This window comes from Malus sylvestris, chromosome 14, assembly GCF_916048215.2.
Source record: "Malus sylvestris chromosome 14, drMalSylv7.2, whole genome shotgun sequence".
Classification (NCBI taxonomy): domain Eukaryota; kingdom Viridiplantae; phylum Streptophyta; class Magnoliopsida; order Rosales; family Rosaceae; genus Malus; species Malus sylvestris.
The window spans coordinates 27,725,929-27,753,692 of record NC_062273.1 but is presented as its reverse complement, the minus strand read 5'-3'; the positions used below and the strand labels follow the sequence as shown (position 1 = coordinate 27,753,692).

Sequence of the window (27,764 nt, the reverse complement as noted above, 5' to 3'; positions counted from 1 at the left end):
AAGGAGCCTGATCATTGGATTGCAGCCACATGTAGTACTGTAACATATGTTATGCGTATATCAATAACAGAATTATTCAAACAAGAATGATTTCTACACATTTTTATCCTCACATACTTATATTTATGGAAGTTTTAACGAAAAGCCTACGGTACTGTTCACTTTAACAAAAAATCATATTTTTACACTAAAAAGTCAAACCTGCTACTATTCACTTTACCCTTTATTTTGTCCTTATCATTAAAACTTAAAATTTTCAAACCCTTTTCATTAGTTTTTCTTATATTTATTTATAAGAAATAAATTATAAATAAATATGAGTGTACAAGAAAATTAGTACACAAAAGTAATTTCCCAATGAGTATATGCTTATCATTTTCCCCTATCAAATCACATCAGTGTAATTGTGACTTAAGACAGGGTCAAATTACAAGTTGATGGATTGATACATGTCCTTTTTTTTGGTAGGAAGATAAATGGCCATCTTCTCAACTATTTGGTTGTATTAGTTTGACTAAAGAGACATGCACTTTTGTTAACGAAGGGATCCAAATTAATTTTATGTCGATATCGACTGTTGAAGGTTATTGGAGTATCCAAAAGGGAAATGTCTTCATTGTCTTTTAAGTAAGAAGCTGGACAAATAAGTTGTCTCCTAATTAAAAATAAAACCAAATAGTTGTGTTGAAAATTGTGTTTCCCACCCATGAAAAAAGAATAAATTATGGTTCCAATGCACCATTAGAAGTTGGGAATTTTAAACTTGAGATTTTTTTGTTCGGAATTTCAAATAATGAGGTTGGCTCGCGGATCTTCTTAATATATTTAGTTTTTTTTTGTTTGCTTCTTAATATTATGTTATTGCTTAGAGCTAAAAAATTGTATTCTATGGCCCACGAATTCTCTTTTTCTTTCTTTTTAAAAGGAGGACAATTGGGATTCACTATTACAGTTTGATGGTATTCCTCTTTATTTGTAAGTGAGAGATATTAGGTTTGAATCTCATGGATGACGAATTTGATACTAAATTAGGTTGCCTATTGTGTGGCTTAGCCGAACTCCCTCTCTTAGTGTAAAAATATATCCTTGCACGAAAAAAAAAAAATGGGACAACTAGTGATAAGTCACGGTTATCCATCTATTTTGGAGGCCGGGAAGACTCACAGAGGCATAAACCCGAAAGAAAAGACAGATTACACAAAAATACTACTAGGCCACTAAACATTAGCGATATATGCAACTAATAATCGACGACAAGAAGGAGGAGCTTGCTAAAAAAAGACTAGACCCAAACTGCACGATAAACCCAAACGAGACAAATCATCAGCAACAAATTCTTTTCACAGTAAATATGTCAAATTCACAAGACTAGCTTTGGTGCATTGTGCATAAGAGCACGACAATTCAATACCAAATTTCCCATAGGATGATTATCTATTTTAGCACTTAAAATCAATTGTATTGCAAGTGCAGAATCCGATTCCACTATAATCTTCTTAGTTTATTATTCCACGCAAGTTGCAGGCCAATAAAAACACTTCAAACTTCAACACATAGATTCTCACCTTGACCAAGATTAATTAGCACAAAAACTAGAGACCCATGCCCTCAATGCGTTTTTGAGGTTGTCAATGAAATTGGCCACCCCCTAACGACACCCATCAACAATAAGCTTTTTTCAACCCTGAGGAGGAGGTTCTCAATGAAAAAAAAAAACATGTGTTCAATGGGGCTTTATGAAGGAAATCATATCCACCTAAAGCCAATCTTTTAAGTAGGTAACAATAACTGATGTGGGGTCATTAGGGAGGGCAAAATCCTGTTGAAAAATATCATTTTAGAATATCAGTGGATACCGGATACCTCATACCGTAGTTAATTTTTCCTGGCGGAGAGCAATGAGAGGACCAATAGTTTAATTTTACCACTGGGTAAAGCATTCTCAAAATCTTTGGGCCCACAAGTAAGTCTGGGAGCCCAGGCCCAAGGTTTCTCATTATTTGGTTGTCTATACATGTCATTGTTTTGATCACCGTGAAAGAAAGATTTGAACCTTTTGAGAACTTTTTCGCTGTAGTGAAAAGAGTACAACCAAATTATGATCTTGTGCAATGTTTCATAAGGACAATGGGTACTCATGCGTTTGTTTTGTGTCAGTAATGCAAAATAAATAAATAAATGGTAGCAATTTACAAATTTGAGATACAAACTGTGATAAAAAGGATTGACAAATTTAAGATATAAGCAAGTGGCCTCTTATCAAAATGGTAGAAAGGAGTTGCCTTTGCATCGCGACTTGAATTCGAACTCGTTGGCTCTTTAACCTAAAATGACTTTTTAGCAAAAATGATTCCTGAGATTTGAATAACTCCTCACTTTGGTCTCTGATAATGGAAATCTATAGAATTGGTCCTTGAGTTTGTCCACAATCAATCATTTTGTTCATTTCGTGAAAAATCTCTATAAATTAAGGATAAAATGATAAAAATACCCTCAATTTTTGTCAAATCATTTTGGCATGTTGTTTACCATATTAAGGGTAATTTTATCATTTTGATCCTTATTTAACATAATTTTTTACCAAATGACCAAAATGATTAAATATTGATGGTGGACAATCTCAAGGACTACTTCTATTGATTTCAAATATCAGGGACCATAGTGAGGAGTTAGGCAAATTTTAGGAACTATTTTGGCTAAAAGACCATCTAACATCTAATCTAATAAACCTATTGTTTGACGAAATAAAAAAAGAAAAAGAAAGAAGGATTGTAAACCTTTATATATACAAATTGGTCTCATACATTTCATAGAAGTTTTTCAATGACATTAATTCAACTTACAAAACATATATATATATATATATATATATATATATATATATATATATATATATATTATTCTTATTGTTTCAAGAATCATTACAAGTTGCATAGAATTATAAGATCATAACAGAAAATATTATAAAAGCTTGATCAACATGATCCCTTGCTAATTTTATTCCATACATATACATATATATATGTATATGTATATTATATGTCACGATGGATATTATATGCATAATCAAAGTCAAAGCATCCACCCAGGAATATATCCATTAACATACTGGCCCGGATTTCCAACATTCATTTCATTATCTGAACCCATATGGGTGTATCTGCATAACCAGTGAGTTTATGCAAAGTAGTCAGAAAAAGAGAGAAAGGAAAAGATTGGTTAAAAAGAAGGCTTATTTATTCACTTTATCCTTCTAAATTTAAATTGTGTCACTTAACTCTTTAAATAACACAATTTGAGTTTCAAAGGTTAAGTGAGACAACGCTTGAGTTGCAGGGACGTTATCATAAATAAGTTTCAAAAGTAAGTGTTGTTGATTAATACAAAAATAATTAATGCGGTTAATTTTTTAGGTGAAATTTGTTACCCAATTTGGGAACTGGAGTTGTTTCCTTCCAAGGGATGGAAGAAGGCTTCTGAGTGGGAAGGAAGCCGAGTTTGCTGAATGTTGTTGGGGCCATGGCCAGCAGCTTCCCATGCCATTCCTTCTGGAGCTTGCACACTTGTTTCTTCCAGCTGTACGTTTAATTATACATACATGTATATAAACACTTGGGGAAAAATGCTGAAGGGTTTCAACCCTAAACAAATTTGATGAATAATTCATATTCATGCAAGGCTTTGTTTGTTTACCTTCCTCTTCAAGGCTTTGTTAGCTTCAACTAGCATCTGTTCCTGCTCAGGAGCAAGAGGCAAGGCCAGATATGAAATATATATATATACACACACACACACACACACGTAGAAAGGCGATATCATGCTTGTGTATATTGTAGAAGAGTATCGATCAATGCAAAAACGAGATTAGTTAATGACTTACCCTGTTTTGAAGATCAGAAAGCTGATCGAGAATAAACTGAGTCTGATCAATAACAAGTGGCAAAAAGAAATTATCAGAAAATTATTTCGATCTCTTGAAAATGCATAACAATGAAGTGTAAGTTGGAATGAAAAATTCTAGCTAGTATTCTAATCATATATAGGAAGATAACCTATAAAATTTATATGCCTCAGTCTATCCACATAAAAGCACATATGGCTCAAGGAGCGAAGGGCCAGGTTTGTCCGGGTTAAGCCAGGAGTTTTCAAAAGGACTAATTAGTAATACATGATTCTTTCTAAATTTGTAATCCTTATTTATGAAGTACAAATTAGGGTTTCATGCATGAACATGCTTCAGTAGGTGAAACCAAAACTCTTTGAGTTAATTAATTAATTACCTTTCTTGACCTAATTTGCTTCAAAGAGGTCTCCAATTGATGCTCAAGATGCTCAAGCTCCTTTGTGTTCAGGTGGGACAAATCTTCCCCAAGAAGGTTTCTGCAATATTAGTTAATTCAAGAATGTCATCAATCTGCATCCTAAATTATTGTAATAGTTTCAAACTGTTCCCCCTCACTTTAAGGCTAATAGTAATTAAAAAAAATCATCAATCTACTTAATTTTACGTAAAATAGAGGATTAGGTAATATTAGCTCATTGGAGTAGAACAATGTGTGAGGATATGAAGGTAAAAGAGTCACACATCGATAAAAGGATAAACTTTACAAGAACTTATAAGAGGTTAGACTGCTCTCCATATTTCTATTGGTTTTATAGTAGAACCTCAACTTTCTTCACAATATAGGACACAAAACATTCACCTCAAACCAATAAGTTGGAAGCTGAGAAAAATTACTTAATGAAATTTATGCATTCAAACCGTGATACCTTTGAGATTGTTGGAGGACCTCAACTCTTGCCTTCAACATCAAATAGTCCTGATAGCTGTTCTGCTTGGGGACAAATTAAATACAATTTTGTCATTAGATCAACAGTTTCTAGCTAGGTTTCTCGAATCAACAAAATTTAATATTATACACGCAAACGAATACTGATTGAAATTATTCGATAAAGTTGGATTGTTTTGGTTCTCATAATATGGTACTCCAGCTTAAGGAGCTACCTGGGTCTCGTTGGCTGGTAGGTTGGCTTCCAGGGAACCATAACTGCAACTTTGGTACTTTTCAAGCGTTTTCATCATGCTAAGATGAACAATTGGAAATCACAATAAGATCACATTTTTAACCACAAAAAATAAAAAATAAAAGGATTGGAAACTTTTAGAATAATTAATAGATCATTGAATCCACAATTAATAAAACATGTAGATTCGGAAGAAGAGAACAAAAAATTTAAAAATATTAACTTTTAGATGTGTAAACACATATTTTCGTAGACCAATTTCAAACTAAGCAATCCAGTATATAAAAAAAATTGGAGTCTAAACCAAAAGGTGATGAAAAGACTAGGCGAGTTGAACTATAAATAGGGTTTGGTCATTGGACCATTATTGTGGCTGTAATTACTCCTTTCTTGTTTATCACGATTAGAGAACCAAAATTCTTAGGGCTGGTCATCAAAGTTGAGATTTCAACATAAAACTAATTCGTAATTTAGGGAATAATCCAACTTACTTATAAACCCACGCAAGGTTTATCCTCCCATCAATGTGGAATTCTATCCCAATATGCCCCTAATGTGTGGCGAATTTTCAAACCTAACACATGGACAACACAATCAAGGTGATGTGGACCACGTATGACCATTGAGCTTTGCACATGGGACAAAATGCTCATATACCATGAAGAAAGTTGAGATTCCATCATAAAATTAACCAATAACAATATGATGAGTAGTCCAGCTTACTTATAAGCTCGTACAAAGTCCATCATCCATTTAAGTGAGATTCTATCTCTAACAACTTAGTGTTTGACATACTATTGGAGCCTACTTTCTTTCCTCTCCTAAAAATTAGAAGGTATCAGACCCTTGATAGATCACTCCCCGTCCTTCAACCCTTAACCAGTTTAATTTAATAATTACAATCAACAGAAAATTCCTCGAACAAATCTTCTAAATCTCAACAAACACACACATTTGCTAAACTGAATTAATCCATAATACAATGTTCAACACCATTTAACAGTTGAGATAACATGAACGAGCTACTATCCAGTGCTAAGTTGTCTGTCAGTATACCTCGTATATATATTGGCTTAATGCGACTTGGATTAGTACTACATTAAAAACGAGAACCTCTGAGTTTTCAGTTTCATGTATGTTTATTGTTAGTTGCTTGCTTGGAACCCTAAAATAAAGGATGGCACCTCTTATATTACTTAAAAAGAAGTTTGGAACACAAAATTAGCTGGGCATTTTTCTAGTAAATCTTGACTTCATGTCCATTAATTTGAAACCAGATATAATACTTAAAACTATATATAGAAACATAATGTCTGCAAAGTACTTTCAGTGTAATGTTGTAAACAATTAGCCAATACATATCACTATGAATCGTAGACGAGTAATTAAACAAAAGAAGGAAAAATATGCAAATTACTTGAGCACTGATGACAGAAACTATAAGCATCATTTCTGTTCAAAATTATTCCTAAAATTCTTGTATATCTGCTTGGCTCTATTGCCACTCGCATTACTTCTCCTTCTTAAATAGCATCTTTGAAAGGTAAACGTATTTTTTAATTGCATTGGGCTGGTTTCATTAAGGTTCGATATTATGGACAAAAGGGCTTTTGGTGGTAATGTGGACGTAAAAGTTGATATTGCTAACAATTTTGATACTTTAAATTGGAATTTTCTACTACATGTGCTTTCTAGCTTTGATACCTATATGTCATTATATATGACACCTATATCATAAGTTGATAACCTCTGATAAAGGTATCTACAAAAATAAATAAAAATTAGTCTTCCTATCATCCATGAAAATAGTTCAAAGAATTTTCATCTTCTATACATTTATAAATTCATACTAGTATATATGATATATATATATATAGTACCAGCAACATAAATTAGTTAATACAGTTAATATGTGATGGAGATATAAGAAAATTTTAAGATACGAATTTGGAGCAGGAACAAGGAGAAACAATATTTAGTTCTTATATTTAATTTTAAAATTGAGTAAAATTTGATAAAAAGATAACAAAAAAACAGATGTGGATAATCGGTGAATGAATGGACCTAAACCAGCAAAGTGAACTCAACCCAATAATGACTCACAAAATATCAAACATCAAATTAACCTGCACCGAATCATAACAGCGACCGGGGTATTACTGGTCTCTCCCATTAAAAAATAAAAGTTCGACTGGCGACAATGAAATGATCAAAGAATCTGTAAGTTTCTTGTCAATTGTTTTTTCAGGAAAACACCATGAATCAAAGTGTTCATCTTGTTGGTTTTAAAAGAGTAAAGAAAATACACACATATAAAAATAGTTAAAAAAAAAAAAAACAATAAACCAATTCTATCTACAAAATGGTTCACAATTCAGGAAAGTTGTTTAAATTAGCTGAATCCTACATATTATAAGCAGCAAATACTAAAAGCGAAATCAAAATTTTAAAATTTTAGGAAACTTTAAGCGTTTCATATATATATCGATAGGTTAACAATTTCACAACTTAACAATATTAATTAGATTTACAAACTCCATTTCCTTAAATTTGGGAAAATTAGTGTTTAAAACTAATTAAATATAAAGATCAAACTAAGATCAATTTAGAAATATAGGAAAATTAAGATTGTGAACCTCCAAACAACCCAGTAAATTTGATTCATCAATTGTTTCAAAACCTAATGAATTATCTTTTACCATAATGTACACAAATCCAAGAGCAAAAAGTGTTCTACAAAGAAATAAAATTAAGAAAGATGAGAAATTAAAAGAGTTTAGATCTTTAATTATGAGAAAAACGATAATTAAGAGAGCATCTTCTTGCTTAAAATGATTACTTGGAACGGATCAACATCTGAGCTGAATAAATCAAGAAGAAGAAAGAAAATGAGGGAAAACCCACTTATTTTTGCTCATTACAGCCACTGGCATAAAATAAAAAGGCCACACACATTCATCAAATACGTAAATCCAAAGTAAAATAAATGCATCTTTAACATTAAAAAATGTATAGAAAATTTTCAGTGTGCCGAAAAAGAGAGACAGAGATATATTTATATATATATATATATATATACCTGAAACTGCTACAGAATTCATAGAGCTTGCCACGGCTAGAGAAAATAATGAGGGCAACCTCAGCATCGCAGAGAACTGAGAGCTCATAAGCTTTCTTGAGCAGCCCATTTCTTCTTTTGGCAAAGGTCACTTGCCTGTTAATTTTATTCTCTATCCTCTTCAGCTCAACTCTGCCTCTGCCCATCTCTCTCTCTCTCTCTCTCTCTCTCTCTCTCTCTCTCTCTACTTGGTTAAGATCAGAGGTAGACAAACTTTCTTTCAGGAGGCTGTGTGTTTAGGGTATACCAAAAGGGATAAAAAGATGAGGGTAACATGAAGAAAATGGAAACCCTTGATAAAAGGGTGTTTGCATTGGTGTTTGGTTTTATCTTTCCTGTAGCTACAAGCTATAGTGTTCACTATACAAACATGTATTAAATATCCTTGTGTTCTGTGTATCGTATATCCATCCATCCATACGTACGAGGGTTTTGCCTGGTTTCACTCTATGGTCCAGCTTTTCCACTGCATCATCTATTTTTTATTTACTTTTTTCATTTTTTTCCGAAATAAATTTTCTTTCTTCAAAAATTGGAGGACGAAGGAATCAAAAAATTTAAAAGTAGATTTTACCAAAAAAATAATAATTTAAAAGTAGAGAAATTAAGGAAAAAGAATCCGACCGACTGGCCTTTTAGTTGATTTGTTTTTTAAGTATTTAATTATTAACTTTTAAAAGAGACTCACCATTTTTCGATTCTATATAGTTGATTCGATTCTTGACTCTAAAGTATTAAATTATAAATTTAATAGGAAACTCATACTTTTCGGATTTCATACGTGAGTAAGCACGACGAAAAGCTAAACATTCTTGTACTCATATTTTGGCAAATAGTAAATACTGTACAATGTCTAGGCCTCTAGGTTACCTTGTATTGCCTAGCGGACGTCAAGCAACAGGTATATGCTTTTGGTTGGATGAATGCGTGTCGACTCCTAACTGGGAAGCACTCAAATTATGTCAGATATATACAATACCTAATGTTTAAGTAAGGCCACCTGTTTCTTCAGTTATAAGTGCCTTCGGTAGACGAGCTAAAACAACTTTTAAAGTCCTTTTTTACCCAAATTTTCTCAAACACTCTTCTAAGTTAGAGACAACCTATTCATGCCAATTTAGTTTTTTTCAATAATGGCTTGCTACGAGAGAGAAATTAGACTAGGCAAATCCATTCATATGTCCAACTTTTGAAGTAAAAGTGCGATTTACTTTTAAAGAAACAACTAAGTACTCGAGATTTTTTCTGATTTGATTGGATCAACTCAGTTATTTAATGATATTATGGGAGTCCCTAAGACTAGAACTATTTGTAATAATTCTTTAAGTTGATCCACCCCGCCTTATGTTACCCAAAAAAAAGTACTCGAGTTTAATCAAACTTTGAGTAGCATAGCTTGATGGACAAAAACTTGCATATGTTATGTGTCACAACCATTTTTCTTTATCTATCTCATTATTACACGATGAGAGAAAAGAAACATATATGAGACACGAGATATGAGAGTTTCTTAGGTGGATAAGCATTATAAAATGACTGTGGAGCCAAAAATAATCACAAGGCGATACATGGATTTTTGACAAAAGAAGACAAAACTACCCTTGAGGCATAACGGGATTCCTACGCGTAAGCAGCAGGCAATTATCCCTCAACCAAGTCAAAAGTGCCCAAAATAGGTATCAACTTAAAACCTAATTTATTCATATATTTCCCATTTCATTATTTAGCTAATCAATTAGCTAAATAATATACTTATTCCTTTCATATTTCCTAAAATCATAATAATTGACTAATTAAGGGATTAATTACCTAATCAATCCCTTAATTATCAATTGAAACACCCATCCAAACCTAAAACTACTAAAGTGGCCGGCCAATCCCATCAAGAAAAGTAAACCATCTTATTCTCCACCTTTTCCACTATTTTCCCTTATTAATTACCCTAATTAACTAGCCAATTAATTCCAAAAACCACCAAAACATTCATTTTATGTTTAATAGCCAAATAAATTGGCTACTTAAACCTAAATCAAACACAAAAACCCTAGCTAGGCTGGCCACCCCTATCCCTATAAATAGATTCCCATTTTCACCAAAAGATCATTCCAATACTCATGCAAAAATCCCAAAATTCTCTAAACACTATTTCTCTCTAAATTCTAACTTTGGCATCGGAGGTTCTTCGGCCAAAGCCTCCCCCCCCATTCATCGTGGGCGCGTGAGGCTTGTGGCCATAACCAAATGTGTTATTTATTTTGTAGGTGCAATTTTGTCCAAGATAAGGAGGAAGAAATTTGCATCCACAATGACTATTTGAGAGTCCGTTTGATAACACTTTCAGTTTTCATTATTTTGAAATGTTTGCAATTAATTTCAATTTATTTTCAATTAAATAGCTTGAAATGTCGAAAGAAAAACTGAAGTTTTATACTGTTGCTTCCTATCGAGATAATCCAAGTCTCTAACACAGTTGAATGTCCATGAATATCCATGTTCATCCAACGTTGTTAAAGTAACCAAACATTTAACATTCTACTGTTTTACGTTATATGAAGAAAGCTATATGGAGAATTCATTATAATTAGGGTTTGATTCGGTTTGAGAAAACCAACAACTTCTTAACCAAAAAAAAAAAAGAAGTGGCGATCGAGAAAAGAATATATGCATGAAAAAACTAACAACCTTGTTAACCATTTGTGCCATATATATATGATCCCTCGGGAGTCAAATGAAATGGTGTATGTGCTTGAGTTTGGTCTTCCTTCCACATATATGGTCATACTGGGTTTGTTTAATAGAGGAACTTTCTTTTTCTGGTAAATTCTATCTAATATAATTTTGAGAAATTTTATGGGAATTGTTATTAGCACTCCAAAAATCTCATTTGGCACTCCAAACTTTCAATAATTAGAAAGAAAAATACACTTGTGAGGAGTGTAGAATGAGATTTTTGGAGTGTTAATAACAGTTCTTAATTTTATTTGAATCCATATAATTTTTTTTCATATTCAACTTATACTCTACAGTCATATTATTTCTAATTAAAACTATTGATATCTTTTTAAACCCAAATTTATTACTTAAATTACCTTCACAAACTCAATTCAATAAGTAAATTATCTTTACACCCATTTAGAAAATAAAAAACCAAAATAAATGTTCTGCTACTCATTCAAGGTGTAAAGGGAGCAGTCAAATGAATTATGTTTACCACAATATGTGAGTGATTATTCAAAAAGGGTAATATGCTTGTTTGCTTATGTGGCTAATTCATCACTCACATATTGTAGTCTCTCTTTAACTGAACAGTTTCGTAGGCATTACAAAAACAAAAATGCACGGCTACAACCATGGAAAATCGCACGGCTAGAACCTTACACTCCTAAACGCTAAAAAAACTTAAAATCAAATGAAAAAACTTGATTGGCATAATCCATTTTTCCTTTCGTTTGTTTTACACACATACTTGGACTAACAAGACCTTTTTTGCAGGCAATACGCTCAACACTAAAAAAACAAAAAACAAAAAAAAAAAATCCACTTGAAATCAGATGAAAAAAAAGGTGCATAAATCAATTATTAATACCTTAGTTGAACGATTCAAAACTTAAAAATCACCACCCATCTGTCAAAAAGATTTTTTTTTCTTTATGAGGGTGTAGAATAAATGTTGCATGATGGTAAAGTTTGCTTATTGAGTGTGAGTTTATTGATACATTTTAGTATTATTGTTAATTTCATTTTGTATTTGATGATAATTATGCAATAGGGTAAAAAAAGACAATTTATATTTTAAGTTTAAATTAGGTGTAGAGTGAAGTTACATGCGTTCGAATAAAATTTTTCTTATGATACGCAAAAGCATAGTCCTTTTTACAATTCTAGATATGCAACGTAATGGTAAGAAAATAATGTTTATCTTCGTCTACCTAACAAAGTTAGAGTAGAATATTCATCTTTGGATTTTTCTGTCACATCCCGGCCCGGGGCGGATCACTTCCCGGGCCCACTCCACCACCGTAGCATGATAATTCGGAGTTTGCCCCGGGCCGTGTAGGGTCTCCGGTTGATTTATTATTTCGCCTGATTTATATTGATGCATTCATATTATATTTTGGCGGTGTTTTGACAGAATTCACAAATGTAGGATTCACCCCCGGGTGTTATATCTTAGTAATTGTATCTCTAAAGCTTCCGAACTGTGTAAATGGTTACGTCACTCTCACGTGACGGCCAGCATGCCCTCATTCGGGAACACACCCCGATCCTAGAATCGAGGCGTGCTGGCCGTCACGTGGAAGTGACGTAACCATTTACACAGTTCGGAAGCAAGATATAACAGAAATATGAAGGAATTTAAACCAATCACTAGCAGTAATAACCTACTAGCATAAAAGAGTGAGTTATTACTGCTAGTGATTGGTTTAAATTCCTTCATATTTCTGTTATATCTTGCTTCCGAACTGTGTAAATGGTTACGTCACTCCCACGTGATGGCCAGCACGCCTCGATTCTAGGATCGGGGTGTGTCATTTTCTCCTTATTTAGGGTTTTTTTTTTTTTGTGTACTTATTAAGTTTACAATTGTAATTATTTTAGAATTTCTACCACAATTAGCTAGGTTATGCCAAATCTTATGTATTGTAAACATTGTAGTTGTACAAAGTCGGTAAACAAAATTTGCAGTGCAGCACCTCAGTGTTTAGGTTGGCCGTATCTAGATTAAAGTATTTAATCATGCCTCGCAAATAATTTAACTTTGATAATTTAGAATCTATCTACGCTATACTTGCTTAATTTAAGCAAACATCCTTGCAACATCAGGGGTTTATCCATGGGTCTTCTGTCACATCTTGTTGTTTTCCAATGTGTTTGGCTGGTCCGCACTATAAGAACAATGAAATCAACATCTTATTTATGAGATGAAGGGGAACCGGTAATTGATTGAGCACCAATAATATATTGCTTCTGGTATCAATTATATTCTCGTCAATTATTAACCCAGAAAAAAATAGAAGAGCTATTAAAGTTCGTTTGTTGAATTTAGACAGGTGCAACTTCAATACGTTTAATAATTCTTCCAATTTCTCCGGGTTAATAATTAAAGATAATATAATTGATGCTAGAAGCAAAATATTGTTGGTGCTCTGAGAGATTATGTTGTATAACTATATATGTCAATAATTTTTATATATGTAGATATCGAAATTTTGGTGAAATATATCAACAAATTAAATTTTGACTCGTTCGGACTTATATGGCGCTTTTTGGACCCGATTTTACATTTTCGGCCCAAGCAATCGAAGCGGTTGGATGATTATGAAAATTAAGAGAATTTTCTTGGCATTACTATTGATTTTAATCATAGTAATTATCTTGAAAATATCCTTAAAGCTTACAAAGTTATGTGTGGGATTCTTTTGCAGATAATTAAAGGTTTTATCGAATTGTGGAGAAATTAAAGGAGATTGCACATCTGGCTGCTTGCCAACCCTTTACAATCAATATGGCAGTAAGGAGAGTTTTGTAAGGGCTTGCTGTGCAGCTTTAGGATTCTATCCTAATCAAAATGGTATCTAGTTAGTTGCATGTATGGGTGGGCAAAAGGGTACAAGAACCGCTGGTCGGGGTCGGTTCCTAATTTTTAAAAAGAAAAATGGGGCGGGGCTTTGGAATTTTAGGGGCAGGCCGGGTCCAAAAGTATAAAAAAAAAGGGTACCTGGACCGACCAGTTCTCACTCTCGAGAACACTATCTCTTTGTCTCATTGTCTTCCTCTCTCTTATCTGGATGCTTTTTCCCCTTTAAGAACACACACACCCCACTTCGCTGTGTTTTCCCCCTTCCTAATCCTTTGAACCTTCTCCCTCATTCCTCTCCTTGTTTCTTCTCCCCCCATCTCAACAACTTTCCTTCCAGGAGCACAGACACACCACACCCACACCTCACCGCCACCTCCACCAGAATGGCGCACATTCCGGCGAGCATCATCACCACTTGTGGACCATTCATCCTCTCTTTTTAACTTCCCGGCGAGCACCATCAGGCAAGGAAAGACCTTGTTTGGGTCGTACAAGACGGCTGACCCATCAAACCCGAGCGAGTTTTAGGATCTGGAGAAAAGGGATTGCTCATTTTGATGGGTCTAAGCATGGATTGCAGATAGAGGCGCATATCTTGGTAGCTGCGACGACGGAGCCTTAGCTGTAGCTACGACGACGAAGCCTCCACCATTGTTGTCATTCGATTAGTAGACTCAATTGCATCCACTCCCGCAAAGCAGTGGATGCCTGTCGTGGTCAGATTATGGGTCTCCATGCCTAGAACCGACACTGCGGTTGAAGTCGGATTGTGCTTATTCTTAGTTTATAAATTATATAAATAAATAAAATAAAATAAAGTTTGACCTATGGGGCCCGTGGGTCCAGTAAATAACGGGTCGGGTAAAGCCCGGTTTCAAAACTCAAAATCCTTCTACCCTGACTTACTCGTCCCTTTACTTTTTAAAACAGGTATGGTTTGATTCCTTCAAAATTGGGCCCGACCCAGCCAGTGCCCAGCCATAGTTGCATGGATTCCATATTTGAATGGGTTTGCATACAGAACCACGTGGAACAATGGTACAAGGATGCAACTTTGGATGATTAGCATATGGATATGCCATTTTATCTGTTTGAAACGTTAAGATGGTGGTGTACCGTGAAGATTAAAAGATCCAATGCATCGCAGTGATTAACATTACGATATCACAAAAAGTAAGAAGATAATGTGTGGTAGTTCATGATTATTATTTCACAAGGTATGGTTCGCGGATGACTCTGCAACTTGGTTATCTGGTCATCGTGAAAGTTCACGTTTATAAACACGGACAATCTGCAATGAGGACATCTCTTTTAAAATCAACATATAAATTGCATTGAGCGAAGCTTCTCAACAACCTTGGCGACATCTTCAGTTTAGATAGACAACACTGGAGCCGTAGAATCAGCCGACCAAGAAGCACCTTCAGTTTGGATAGACAACATTGCTTCGAGACCGACTGGTTATTTATCCAAGTCTCGGTCAACAAGGATTTCTGAGTCCTCGTTGGTGTAGGTCATCTCATCAGCCTTCTCAGCGAAGTGAGGTGTTAACAGGTTACTATATTGGGCACATTGAAAGTCGAATTTGAAATTGAACTTTGCAGAACTAGCAACCTTGTTTTCAAGCTCTAGAACCCGAAGGCCGAGACGTGTTCATTCCTCAGCCACAGTCGCAAGATCAAGAAGTCCGCAGCGCGCCCAACACCACATTAACATATTTTACTCCCCGGCTGAACCCGGCAAACGAGTTGGCATGCTCCGCACACAACCGAATGACGTAGTTAGCTTATTAATTACTCGGCATGCATGCCACGTAGGCTTGATAGTTTTTAGGGTCAATAGGTGCACACCATGCATATTGCCAAATTCCATGTGACTCATCAAGTCGGACGAGTCATTAAGAGTGACACATGTCGACATTTGAGACCTTCATCAAATAAATCAAATCAAGTAAAAAAAAGCAAATTAACCATATTGATCAAATCCCTCAATTATGGTTTAATTTATTAAACTATTGATTATGATTTAATTAATGACTAAATTATATCAATTAGTTTGAATCAAATCAAATACAGCCACTCAGTACTACGGTTTGGTGATATTCCTCTTTGCTTAGTAGTGAGAGTTTAGGTTCGAATATCGTGGATGGCGAATTCAATACCAAATTAGGTTGCCCATTGTGTGGCTTAGCTGAACTCCCCCTCCTCCTAGTGTAAAATTATCGATGTACTAAAAAAATCAAATCAAATGCAAAAGGGGACAAATTATATCAATTAGTGTTTAATTTCCTAAATTAAAAATTTTAATTTAATTAAGAGCTAAATTAAATAATTAGCTTAAATTAATTTAAATTAGAAAATCAATCCCGCAAATTATGGGATTTAGATTGGGGATTCTAAACTAAGACTCAATCACCTACAAATTCTAGGCTCATTTTCAAGAAAGACGACATCAGAGAAAACGATAAATCAGAAAGCTATCTGGCCAATGCAAACACCAAACATACAAACACTCTTGTGTTATTCGTCAAGCTCGTACATAATTAACAAGCGCAACAAACACGTGTTGATCACGTGAAGCTCCTCGTGGTTCCATTTCATTCAAGATCAAGCATCGACGTTCCTTGAAGAAATTACGAGCCCGATTAAAAATCAAGTGTTCACCACGTTTGAATCAAATTCTACTTTGGAGATCGAATTAGAGGAATATTCTTGCAAAAGAATAGCTACAAAGATTGTGTCCCTGAATTCATTAATACAAATTCATTATTGGGAGTTTTAACGAAAAGCCCATGGTACTGTTCACTTTAACGAAAAACCATATTTTTACACTAAAAAGTCAAATTTGCTACTATTCACTTTACCCTTTATTCTATCCTTATCATTAAAACTCAAAGTTTTCAAGCCCTTTTCATTAGTTTTCCTTTCATTATTTTGTACACATGTTCTTGTTTCAATTGTTGTTGATAATTTTGTGTCTACAATATATATGCCAATCCTTCTGTTTGTCCCTCTGATCTTTGAGAGATTTTGCTGTATAACTAGGATTATATCCTCTCGTATACATCCCTCATCTTGTAATCATGAAATGTTAACACAAGTATATATCCCCAACTGCGTGTGAGAATTCTTTCCTGGTTGTATGCAAGAAAATATTTCCTTGAAATTATTTGGTTGAAAAGATACTACATTAAGCCATAAAGGCAGAGGAAACAAGGTCCTTGAATTCTCGAGATAAAGACGTATGCACATAAGACCCAAGAGTCATCAGATTGAATGTAAATTCCATGGATTATTGATCAAATTAAGAACAAAAAAATTAAAGATATAAGTGTATGAAAATAATAAAAAATTATCATTATAATTGCATTTGAAAGGGACGAATTTGATGACATAATATACATTAGACCATTCAGATACAACTCTGAAGGCTGAAGCCAGCTAAGGTCCAGATAGAAGCAAGTCTATAAACAATGTTACGGCTCGTGTTGTCAACTTGTCATTGTCAATTTGTCGTGGACTCACATTGCCATGTGAATTAGCGTAGTCCCCTTCCTTTTTATGTGGCAAGCCAATACTAGTAACTAGCCTCCACACGCGTTTGAAAGCTGTAGTTTTTTAATTTCTGTGATTGTTTGGAATTGAATTAAGAGCAACATCACTATGGGAAACCAACCAGACTATTCATTATTTAATCCACCTAGTAAACAGTAACTGTCCTTAATGAACAGTAAATGTCTTTTGCATCTCCACTGTTGCACTTGAATAGCCCTGGTAATAGGTAATAAATTTTTTTTTTAAATAATACAAAATAAATTTATTTGTAATTTCGGAGAAGATTTTTAATCGTTCTCATTGCACCACGTGTCATTATTCGAAAAGACAATTATTGGTGATGGATTTCGATAAGATTTTTATCCAATGCCGTCGTGGCACATGTTGTTACCTTTTCAGAATCTTTGAGGATAGATTTCGATCAAATTTTTAACAAATGATGGCATGTCACGTGGCACTATCTACAACCTAAATCCTCCATATAATCCATCATCTATCCTCTGAAATCTCACACCAATTTTCTCAAGATCTCTATCATTATTCATAGTTTATGCTTCATTCTTCACCAAAATCAAAATCTGTATCATTATTCATAGGTTCTGTTTCCTTCTTACAATGTCTTTTTCTTCAAGGATGATGTGGGAAATTGATCAGCAAGAGAAAGAATTGTTTAACCAATCAGAAGGAATGCTCCATCTCTTGGTGGCTCAAAATGAGATGGAAGAGGATGAAGAGCGTAGAAGAAGAGATGACGAAGCAAGAATGGCTAGAGCATCACATTCCTGTTGAGTCATCCAAGTTGTGGCTTAGATATCCAGGCCCAGCTGTTCCGGAAACCTTGATAGAAACAGGCAACGATAAGGTGCGAATATCTTAGACGATTATTTTGTCCGTAACAGTACATTCCCTGATACGTACTTCAGACGTCATTTTAGAATGGAACAACATTTGTTCAACAAAATCATGATTGCTGTTTGCAACCATGATTCTTACTTTGTGCAAAAGAATGATGTTTTTGATGCTATGGGTCTCATTCCTGAGCAAAAAATTACTGCTACGATGCGGATGCTTGCTTATGGAGCATCTGCAGACCAAGTGGATGAGATAGCGAGGATGGGGAAATCAATCATTCTTGAGTCCTTGATGAGGTTTTGCGGAGCAGTCGAATCTATCTACACCGCAAAGTACCTCCGAAAACCTACTAACATGGACTTGCAAAGGCTTCTAAAGAAGACCGAGATGCGAGGTTTTCCTAGGATGATTGGAAGCATCGATTGTATGCAATGGACGTGGAAAAACTATCCAAGTACATGGCAAGGCGCTTATGGGGACAGAAAATGAGCAAAAAGTATTATTATGGAGGCGGTGGCATCTTTTGATACATGGATTTCGCACACCTTTTTGGAGATTTCGGGAGCTTAAAATGACCTAAATGTCATTTCCCAATCCCCAATGTTCAACTATGTCCTGCAAGGAAAGGCACCAAAAGTACTGTGTCAACGAACATATGTACGACGGGCCATACTACCTAGCAGACGACATTTACCCAAGGTGGTCATCATTTGTCAAAATTGTACCACGTTCGCGAAGTGCAAAGGAAAAACACTTTGTAAGCTGTCAAGAGGGGTGCAGGAAGGATGTGAAGCATTTTTTTAGTATCCTCCAAGCTCGCTGGGCGATTGTCAGGGGTGATGCGAGAATGTTTGATGTAGAGTCACTTTGATCCATCATGATGACGTGCATCATTCTTCACAACATGATTGTGGAAGATGAGTACGATTATGATGCCGTTGATGAATATGAGCCAGACATGATGAACAATTCAAGAACACGTATATATTGTGCTCATGAAGCCACCAAAGAACCCGTGCAACATGAGCCATTAGAAAGGGATTGACATTACAATGAATTGATCGTTCAACGATATACTGCACTTCAAATGCCATATATGCACAATGTCTGACAAATTGACTTGATAGAGCACCAGTGAGAATTGAAACAAACTCAAAATACTTAAGTTCATTTAGGGCGCGTTTACTAATCCATAATCAAATTGAGAGGAATTGAATTGAGGATGAATAGAAATGAGGGGGAATCAGAATCAGATTCCTTTTGAAGTTGTTTACTAAAACTGTCTGGAATCGGAGTAGGAATGATAACTGTTTACTAATTCACATGAATCGGAATGAAAACTATTGTGATTACTAAAATACCCCTAGTTTAATTAATCTATTTTATATGCTAATTATTTTTAGTAAATCTTTATTCTTTCTTTTTTTTTCTTTTTTTAAGAGAGAACCATTATTATTTTTTATTTTTTAGTAAAACTTTTATTGTTTTATTTTTAGATTTTTTAGTGGAATTCTCGTGCTTATCTACAAACCTAGAACCCACTGTTCTCATCCAAATTGGCATTATCTAGAACCCACGGCTCATAGCCTCATCTCGGCAGAGAGATCACCGTTCCTACCGTTTTTTCTTCGGCGACGTGCAGGCGTCAAAGCCTGCACCTCAGTGTGGGACTCCGCAACCCTGAGCTCCAATTTAAGTCTTTTTCGTGTCTCTCTCACCTAAACTCGCTCCTCTCCCTCGGCCTCTCTGGTACCACTTTCTTCTCCGTCACTTTCGTTTCCTTTTGTTACTGAATTTTCTGAAGATTTGATTTTAGCTTTGGGTATGCTTGCCATTTTTAGGTTGATTTTGCTGTGTCGAATCCTATGGAGGAGGAAGTGGAGGATTTTGAGTTGGTGGAGCGAGATGAGGCGGCAGAGGAGTAAAGAGTTGCTGGAGAGGATGGTGGAGGACAACAAGAAGATGGAAAAGAGTACTGAAGGTGCATGACATTTTGGGAAGGAAAATTTGATTCCGGATGGAGCCTTCTCCCCGGAATCCAAATACTACTTTCTTCTAGGTAATCCAATTCCGACAATATCAGGAGATGAATTCTGGATTTTATGTGGGGCCCGCAGAACTGTTCATTCCGCTTAAGTTGGTAAATAGAGGAATAATTAGGAATGAAGAATGATTCCCATTCCGCCATATCCTTTCCCCCTATGTAAGCACGCCATTAGTGTGTTTGTTTTTATTTGGTGTGTTTATTTAATTTTATTTGGTGTGTTTTTTTTTAGTTCATTTAGTGAGTTTTTTATTAGTTGGTATGTTTATGTAATTTTATTTGGTGTGTTTATGTCATTTGAAATAAATTACTAAATTAAATAAATTTACTCTCACTTTAAATAAAGTACTAAATTCAATAAATTGGAAACAACATAAAGTACTCTATTCAATAAATAATAAATTACAACCCAAAATGATTGGAAAATTATGGGCTCCGATTACAAAAAGTACTTTATTCATCATCACTTAACCAATTTGTGGTGCTAGGATGATATTTTCTTGTCGTGCTAGGACCATCTCATCTTGCTCTCGCTTCTCTTGCACGCCTCCTTCGCACCACTTCTGCTTTCTCCGACTTCCAAAAATATTTCACAATCTTGTTGAGCCATTCTTTCTTCTCTAACATGTTCCCTTTCTTGCCTAAGTAGCTCTATTTCCCTCTCATTAGCTTGAAATGCTTTCTCAACAGCTGCAGTTTTTGCCTTCTCTCTAGCCTTATCAGCCTTAAATTTCGCCATTTTCCGCGCCAAAGTCATTTGACCTTGGTGAGCAAGTTCTTCCATATACTTTGCATACTCATTCTTGGAAGCACTCATTTTTCTCTTTGAAGCCTTCTTACCTTGAGGCCTAATTGGATAACGGGTTGACCACAACGCTTATTCAGGGGGGCATTTCGAGCACTTCTTCTGCATCATCTTCATCAACATGCGAGGCATGATCGGGTATAGAGTGTAGAGGGGTGTTGTTCATGAAAACTTCTGGACCGACAGGCACAACTCTGAATTTAGGACAATCTTGTGAATGATTTGTTTTTGCTTTTGCGTTTGGCATTACAGCAAACTTGTGCTTGAAGTTCCTACACAATGCGGGAGAAAAAATAATTATAATAAAAGTAGGTAACAAATAAATAATACAAACAAATAATTATAATGAAAGTAGGTAATAAATAAATAATACAAACAAATAATTATAATGAAAGTAGCTAACAAATAAATAATACAAACAAACAAATAATATATTGTTACCTGATCCGCTAAAATTTCCCCACTTCGAATATTACCACTAGCTTGTGCCAAGGCATCTCTCCACATACTAAACAATTGGCTAAGTATTTTCCAACGACCGAACATTGATTCTTTGGTTCTTTTCCTACCCATTTTCTCAAGATAATTGGTATGAATAAGACTCCACATTTCTCGCAACTGCATCTCATTACCCGTAAGCGAATTATAAGTAACTTCAACCCAGCTACTACACAACGCAACATCTTCAAGAAGCGTCCAATTCATACCTGCATTAGTAGTCATTTTGTTGGAAAAAAATTGGATTGAAACTTTGAGAGAAAGATAGGAATGTGGTTGAAAGTAGTTGAAAAAATATGAAATTGTGGTGTAAGGTAGAAGATAATGAGAAAGTATTTATAGAAAAGTAAAATCATTTTTTTTTAATTTTCAAAATTTTTTTCCGAATTTGTATTAATTTTTTACATTTTTTTTAAATTTTATTCACCTAATTAATCTCTGACCGTTGATCTCAGATCCAATGGCTGAAATTAAATAAGGTTTTTAATTTTTTTTTACCGTTGGAAATCCAACGGCCCAAAATTTGTTACCGTTGAAATCCAACGACTAAGGGAAGTGGCTTCCCAACGGTAACATTTTTTAATTGTGCCGCGGGCCTAATTTCTGCAATTTTGTCTGCCGACGCGCGCCCACATGCGCATGAGGCCCACGCACTTGATAGAAAAAAATTTAAAAAAAAGCTGACGTCTAGCCGACATCAGCTATGCGTCAGGAAGCCTTCGGGCTGGCAATTTGTGCCAGGCCTCTTCCTCGGGTTGGCACACGCTGGAGCAAGCAGACCGGGCTATTACCCTTTGTTTTGGGGCCTGTTGCTAGGGCTACTCCACATGGTGGAGCTGCTCTAAGAGCTCGTTTGTATGTGTTTTTTAATTGACTGAAAGCATTTTTTGTGAAAATATTTTAGAACCAATTATTAGTAAAAATGCAATTAAATCCTGAAAAATGACTTAAAGTGCAGAAAGCACTTTAAATGTTTTTAGAATTCAAAAACACTTTCTCAAAAAGCACTTTCAAACATTTTAAAAGTATATCTAAATGAGTCATAAAATCCTATTGAAGCACTTGGCAGCCAAGCAATTAGAAAAATAAAAGATAAAGACCGCAGTTTTTTTTTTTTTTTTTTTGAAGTAATTAACTGGTTGCAGCAAGAAGGATCACCCACAAAACTGCAAAGAAAGAGCACTAGGTATAACTTATTTCCAGACGGAATCAATATTTATTTGAACAACAACACTCAAGAGCATAGGCAAAAAGACTACATGGCCCTGAAAAAACGTGCAAGTCGCAAAATATTTGTGTCACATGTTTATCATGTTCACAAGGTTTACAGAGACCGTTTTTCAACAGGATGAATATTTTGAAGGTGATTTTAGCCTCGGACTTGCTCCTGTATAAGTGTCCGTTTTGTATCGGACTCTCTTATAAAAAAATGTGACTTTGACTCACGACAAGTGTGAACTTGATACACACAAGACTAAGATGACCTAAACAATAAAAGTGTTTTAGCTAAAATGATTAATGAGATTGCCATAACTCTTTACTTTGGTCTCTAACAATGAAAATCGATAGAAGTGGTCTCTGAGTGTCCACCGAAATCATTAAAAAAATTGTCAATATTCTTATTAAGCAGAGTGGTTGGTTTGACAAAAATATCCTTAAAAAGATTGTCACGTGGTCGTTCACATGACAATTTAACGAGAATATTAACAGATTTTTCATGAAATGATCAAAATAATTTACAGTTGACAAACTCATAAATCACTTCTATCGATTTTTATTGTTAGAGATAAGAAATTATGCCAACAATAAATTCAACACAGGACAACGTTTCGAGACAAAATCTCCTATATATTTAAACTTTTGGGATTAGCCAAAATATTAAAGGAGTTGCAGAGTAACAAGTTAGTAGTATGATAAGTCTAGGATTTGACTGACTGACCATGTAACCAAAAAAGATTTTTCAATTATCTGCCTAAATAGAAAAACATCCTGAATTTCCTAAAACTTCACTAGTTCACTTGTTAATAGCAACCAAAAAGTACACTAGTGAAGGGCAACATCAAATGAAATGAAAAATTTCCAGCCCCAAGTTTACTGTATAATGTCGGGCGCAGTACATACCCACATTAAACATCTCATGGTGTGAGGGCACATCAATGGCTCTGGATTCCTTGTGGGGGGTGGTTTCTTTCCTTTTTCATATAATTTGCAGATGTTTGTTGTGTGTGTGTCGCTTTGGATCCCTCATGTTCTTTACTTCAGCCAAAAGGCCCAAGAGAGTTTTGATTTGGGTTTCATTTCAGTTCATGAAAATTGAAACAAAACTTCCATTTCCTAGGCCACTACAGCCTTTAGAAATTGGGTAGGGAACAACGGAAGTTAATTTGAAACAAAGAAAAGATGGGCCAATTTTGACCCCATTATTGAGCTTGGGTTTTGCCAAGCAATTGCTATTCACCCTCTTAACCTTGTACTTTTTTTCTGATTAATCCTCTTCAAGCCTTCGAAGTTTTGATTCGGGTAATAATTTAATTTAATTTAAACTACAGAGAGAATGATTCGAACTTAACACTAGGTGTACTCCTTTAACATGTGTGCTCTGTTCTTTGCAGCAATCTCATGTTTGACTGCTCCATACAATATTTGCTGCTCCAACCGTGAAGGGGATGCTAGAGTATAGGATGGATTGCTGAAATTGTGAAAAATTGTTAGTGTTGTTATGTAAGAGCAACTCCACCGTGGGAGCCCTCCCTCCTAGGCAATACACTATGATATCCACCCAATGAATAGTAACTGTCCTAAATGAACAGTAACCGCATTTTGCATCTCCACCGTTGCACTTCAATAGCCCTGGCAATAAGCAATAAAATATTAGTATTTTATTTATTTATAAAATAATACAAAATAATTTTATTTGTAATCTCGGATAAGATTTTTAATCGTTCTCGTTGTGCCATGTGTCATTATCCGAAAAGTTATAAAATACTACAAAATAATTTTATTTGTAATTTCGGATAATAGTTGAGAAAGATAGGAATGTGATTGAAAGTAGTTGAGAAAATATAAAATTGTGGTATAAGGTAGATAATAATGAGAAGGTATTTATAGAAAAGTAAAAACAAATTTTTTTTCTGATTTTTTACAATTTTTTACAATTTTTTATTCAACTAATTAATTTCTGCCGTTGGATTTTAAAAAAAATTGAATTCCAACACTCCAGATTGTGCCACGTGTCACAATGGTAACATTTCTGATTTTTAAAACTATTTTTTATTTATAAAGGCTAATAATATCAACCGTTGATCTCAGATCCAATGGTTGATATTAAATAAGGTTTTTTTATTTTTATTACCATTGCAAATCGGACGGTCCAAAATTTTTTGCCGTTGAGATTGAACGGACCGTGGGAAGCCACGTGGCTTCCCAACGGTAACAATTTTCAGTGGGTCGCGGGCCCTAATTCCTGAAATCCTGTTGGCCCACGCGCCCATACGAGCGCTTGAGGGGCAAGCGCCTAATAGAAAAAAATAAAAAAAGTGGCTGACATCTGGGTGACGTCAGCCATGCGTCATAAAGCCCTTGGTCTCTCGGGCTGGCAACTCCTGCCAGGCCCCTCCCTTTGGCCGAGCCTGTCCCTCGGGCTGCCACACGGTGGATTCTCTCACTCGGGCTCTACGGCCCTGTTCACCAGCCTTTCCCTCGAGCACCAGCCAACGTTGGAACTGCTCTAAGAGAATTACTCTCTCTCTCTCTCTCTCTATGTAATTCAATCAATATTCCAATCAATCCAATCAATGAAAAACTTCTTATTCATCATAGTTTCATTTGCTATCTTAACACTAGCCAACTTGGCTATGTTCATTCTTCCGGTATTCATCGTTTGTTATCCAAAAGATCTAGTAATGTCAGTAGGACTACTAGCTAGTCTACTACTTGACCATGCACGTATTTTTTTAAGGGTAAATAGCCAAAATAGTCCCTGAGATTTGCATAACTCACCTCTTTGGTCCCTAACATTTCAAATCAACCAAAGTGGTCCCTGAGATTGTCCACCATCCATCATTTTGGTCATTCCGTTAAAAACTCCGTAAGTGTCCTGGAACTCTTGGCCAGAAGTTTAGGCAATTTTTAAAACTTCGTAACTCAATCGTTTCTTAACCAAATTCGACCCATAATATATCAAAATGAAGATAGGAAAGTGTAGAATAAGATTATGCCTATTTAGAAGCACAATGGTTGCCGGCGATGGTCGAAAAATAGCCTCAAAGTTGACTGATCCGAGAGAAAACTGGAAAACTCGCCAAAAACTGGGTAAACTTTAAACGTTCATAACTTCTTCAATACTCAACGAAATCAAGTGATGTAAAAACTAAAATCATACTTCTCGACGAGACGAAAAGAATGGTACATTTTTTTTACGGCTAACTCATCGTGGTTTGGCCGGAAAACGGCTCGAAAGTGGCTGTCAGTGGCCATTTTCGAGCCGTTTTCCGGCCAAACCACGGCGAGTTAGCTGTCGAAAAATGTACCATTCTCTTTGTCTCGTCGAGAAGTATGCACTTTCGAGCCATTTTCTGGCCAAACCACGGCGATTTAGCTATAAAAAAAAAAGGTACCATTCTCTTCATCTCGTCGAGAAGTATGATTTTAGTTTTTGAATCACTTGATTTCGTTGAGTATTGAAGAAGTTATGAACGTTTATCTCCGGCAACCATTGGGCTTCCAAATAAGTATAATCTTATTCTACACTTTCCTATCTTTATTTTGATATATTATGGGTCAAATTTGGTTAAGAAACGATTGAGTTACGAAGCTTTGAAAATTGCCTAAATTTCCGGCCAAGAGCTCCGGGACACTTAACGGAATTTTTAACGAAAAGACCAAAATGATGGATAGTGGACAATCTCAGGGATCACTTTGATTGATTTGAAATGTTAGGGACCAAAGTGATGAGTTATGCAAATCTCAAGGACTATTTTGGCTATTTAGCCTTTATTTAATGTGTTTTGGAAGGTAAAAAATTGAAACTAATCTAGCTACTGGGTTTGCTTCTCTCTGTAAATTTTCAAATATTACTTCCTTGAAAAAGTCAAGAGATGCATGAATACATATGATCTTAGCGGGGACCATTCCACCAAAAATTTTGTTGGAGGATCATGACTGAGTTGTCTTCTCTTTCAGTCAGTCCGATCTTTTCCCATCCATAAAAAGAGGGACCATGATTGCCTGAAAGAAAGAACAACACGGTGCCAAAGTGTACCAGCGCTCCTCTCTTTGGCAAGAGGGAAGGAGTGGACACTAAAAATACGTGGGGGTGGTGGGTCCTTTGCTCCAGTATATATTGCATCGATCGAGTGGCTCCTTTTCTATCCCTAGCCACCCAGAAATTGCCTGCTTTATCTTTTTTCTTAATTTTCCTTCATGCAAAGTTGTGTTTGAATTATTTTGAAAGGGACATATGAAAGAAGAGGGGTTTATTGGGGTCATTTTCACTTGATAAAAGGTATAGTGGTATTATCAATTTTCTTATAGCAATGTGTGAATGTGTATGATTGTAGGTATAGCTCCAAGGATAGTGGCATCGACCTCTATTGTTCCCTCCCAACCCATCAAAACCCAAAACCCAAAGTTATTAGATATTCTTTTACAACAACAAAGTGAATGCGTTAGTTTGCATTGCTACAAGTTTTCCAATTTTTCCAATTCAACTATCAAACAACAAAGCAAATATTAAAAAACAATTGGTTCAGAGTTTTGAAGAAAGTTGAGATGATTTAGTTCCATAACCAATTAACAGTCAATGTGGAGTGATTCAACTCCTTATAAAGTTATAAGCCCTCACATGACTTTTTTTTTTTTTTTTTTAACTTTATAAGGTGAATCAATTATTCGCATCCTCACATGTTTGATAAAAGTAGAAAGGGATTTTGTCTCAATGTCATTTGGCAGTTAATGGAGTGATTCAACTACTTATAAGTTTTGTGACAGATTTGTCTCACAAGTTTGAAAAAAAAGTTGAATTAGAATTTAATCTTGCTTTTGGCAATGACATTGCCTGTGCCTTAGTTTAGAGGTTGGTAACGTTTGTTGTTTTTGTGACAGATTTGTATTATCAGTTGGTTAGAGTTTCCTCACCCCAAAACTTTTCTCTCCTTCCCGAACACAACAAACTCTAGATCTGCAACAACCATGGTCGCCGACCCCTTGCTTCGGTTTGGGGTTCATGGCTGCCTTTCTCCTCCCTCCTCCTAGCCTATCTCTGCCACTCCACTCTCTCCTAGTCGTCC

General features: G+C 35.3%; 1 protein-coding gene and 1 long non-coding RNA gene across 2 annotated transcripts; one reads left to right on the top strand and one right to left on the bottom strand.

Annotated features, from left to right (window-relative positions):
- Positions 1-2,759: 2,759 nt before the first annotated feature.
- On the bottom strand, positions 2,760-8,431 carry LOC126598967 (agamous-like MADS-box protein MADS2). Its single transcript, XM_050265365.1, has 8 exons — positions 8,105-8,431; positions 5,006-5,084; positions 4,771-4,832; positions 4,281-4,380; positions 3,881-3,922; positions 3,694-3,735; positions 3,428-3,576; positions 2,760-3,160 (listed from the first exon to the last, which is right to left on the bottom strand). The coding sequence occupies exons 1-8, from the start codon at positions 8,287-8,289 to the stop codon at positions 3,073-3,075; spliced, it is 747 nt and encodes a 248-aa protein (XP_050121322.1). The 5' UTR covers positions 8,290-8,431; the 3' UTR covers positions 2,760-3,072.
- An 11,084-nt stretch (positions 8,432-19,515) lies between these two features.
- On the top strand, positions 19,516-20,498 carry LOC126600253 (uncharacterized). Its single transcript, XR_007615397.1, has 2 exons — positions 19,516-19,879; positions 19,972-20,498. It is a non-coding gene; the product is annotated as an uncharacterized LOC126600253 (long non-coding RNA).
- The last annotated feature ends 7,266 nt before the right edge of the window (positions 20,499-27,764 follow it).

Excerpts from the sequence above, each read along its gene's own strand:
- LOC126598967 (XM_050265365.1), bottom strand. The coding sequence starts at position 8,289 with ATGGGCAGAGGCAGAGTTGAGCTGAAGAGGATAGAGAATAAAATTAAC. Across the intron at positions 3,736-3,880 it reads TTTCTGATCTTCAAAACAGG|GAACAGATGCTAGTTGAAGC; the intron begins GTAAGTCATTAA and ends GCTCCTGAGCAG. Across the intron at positions 3,161-3,427 it reads AACTCCAGTTCCCAAATTGG|ATACACCCATATGGGTTCAG; the intron begins GTAACAAATTTC and ends CTGGTTATGCAG.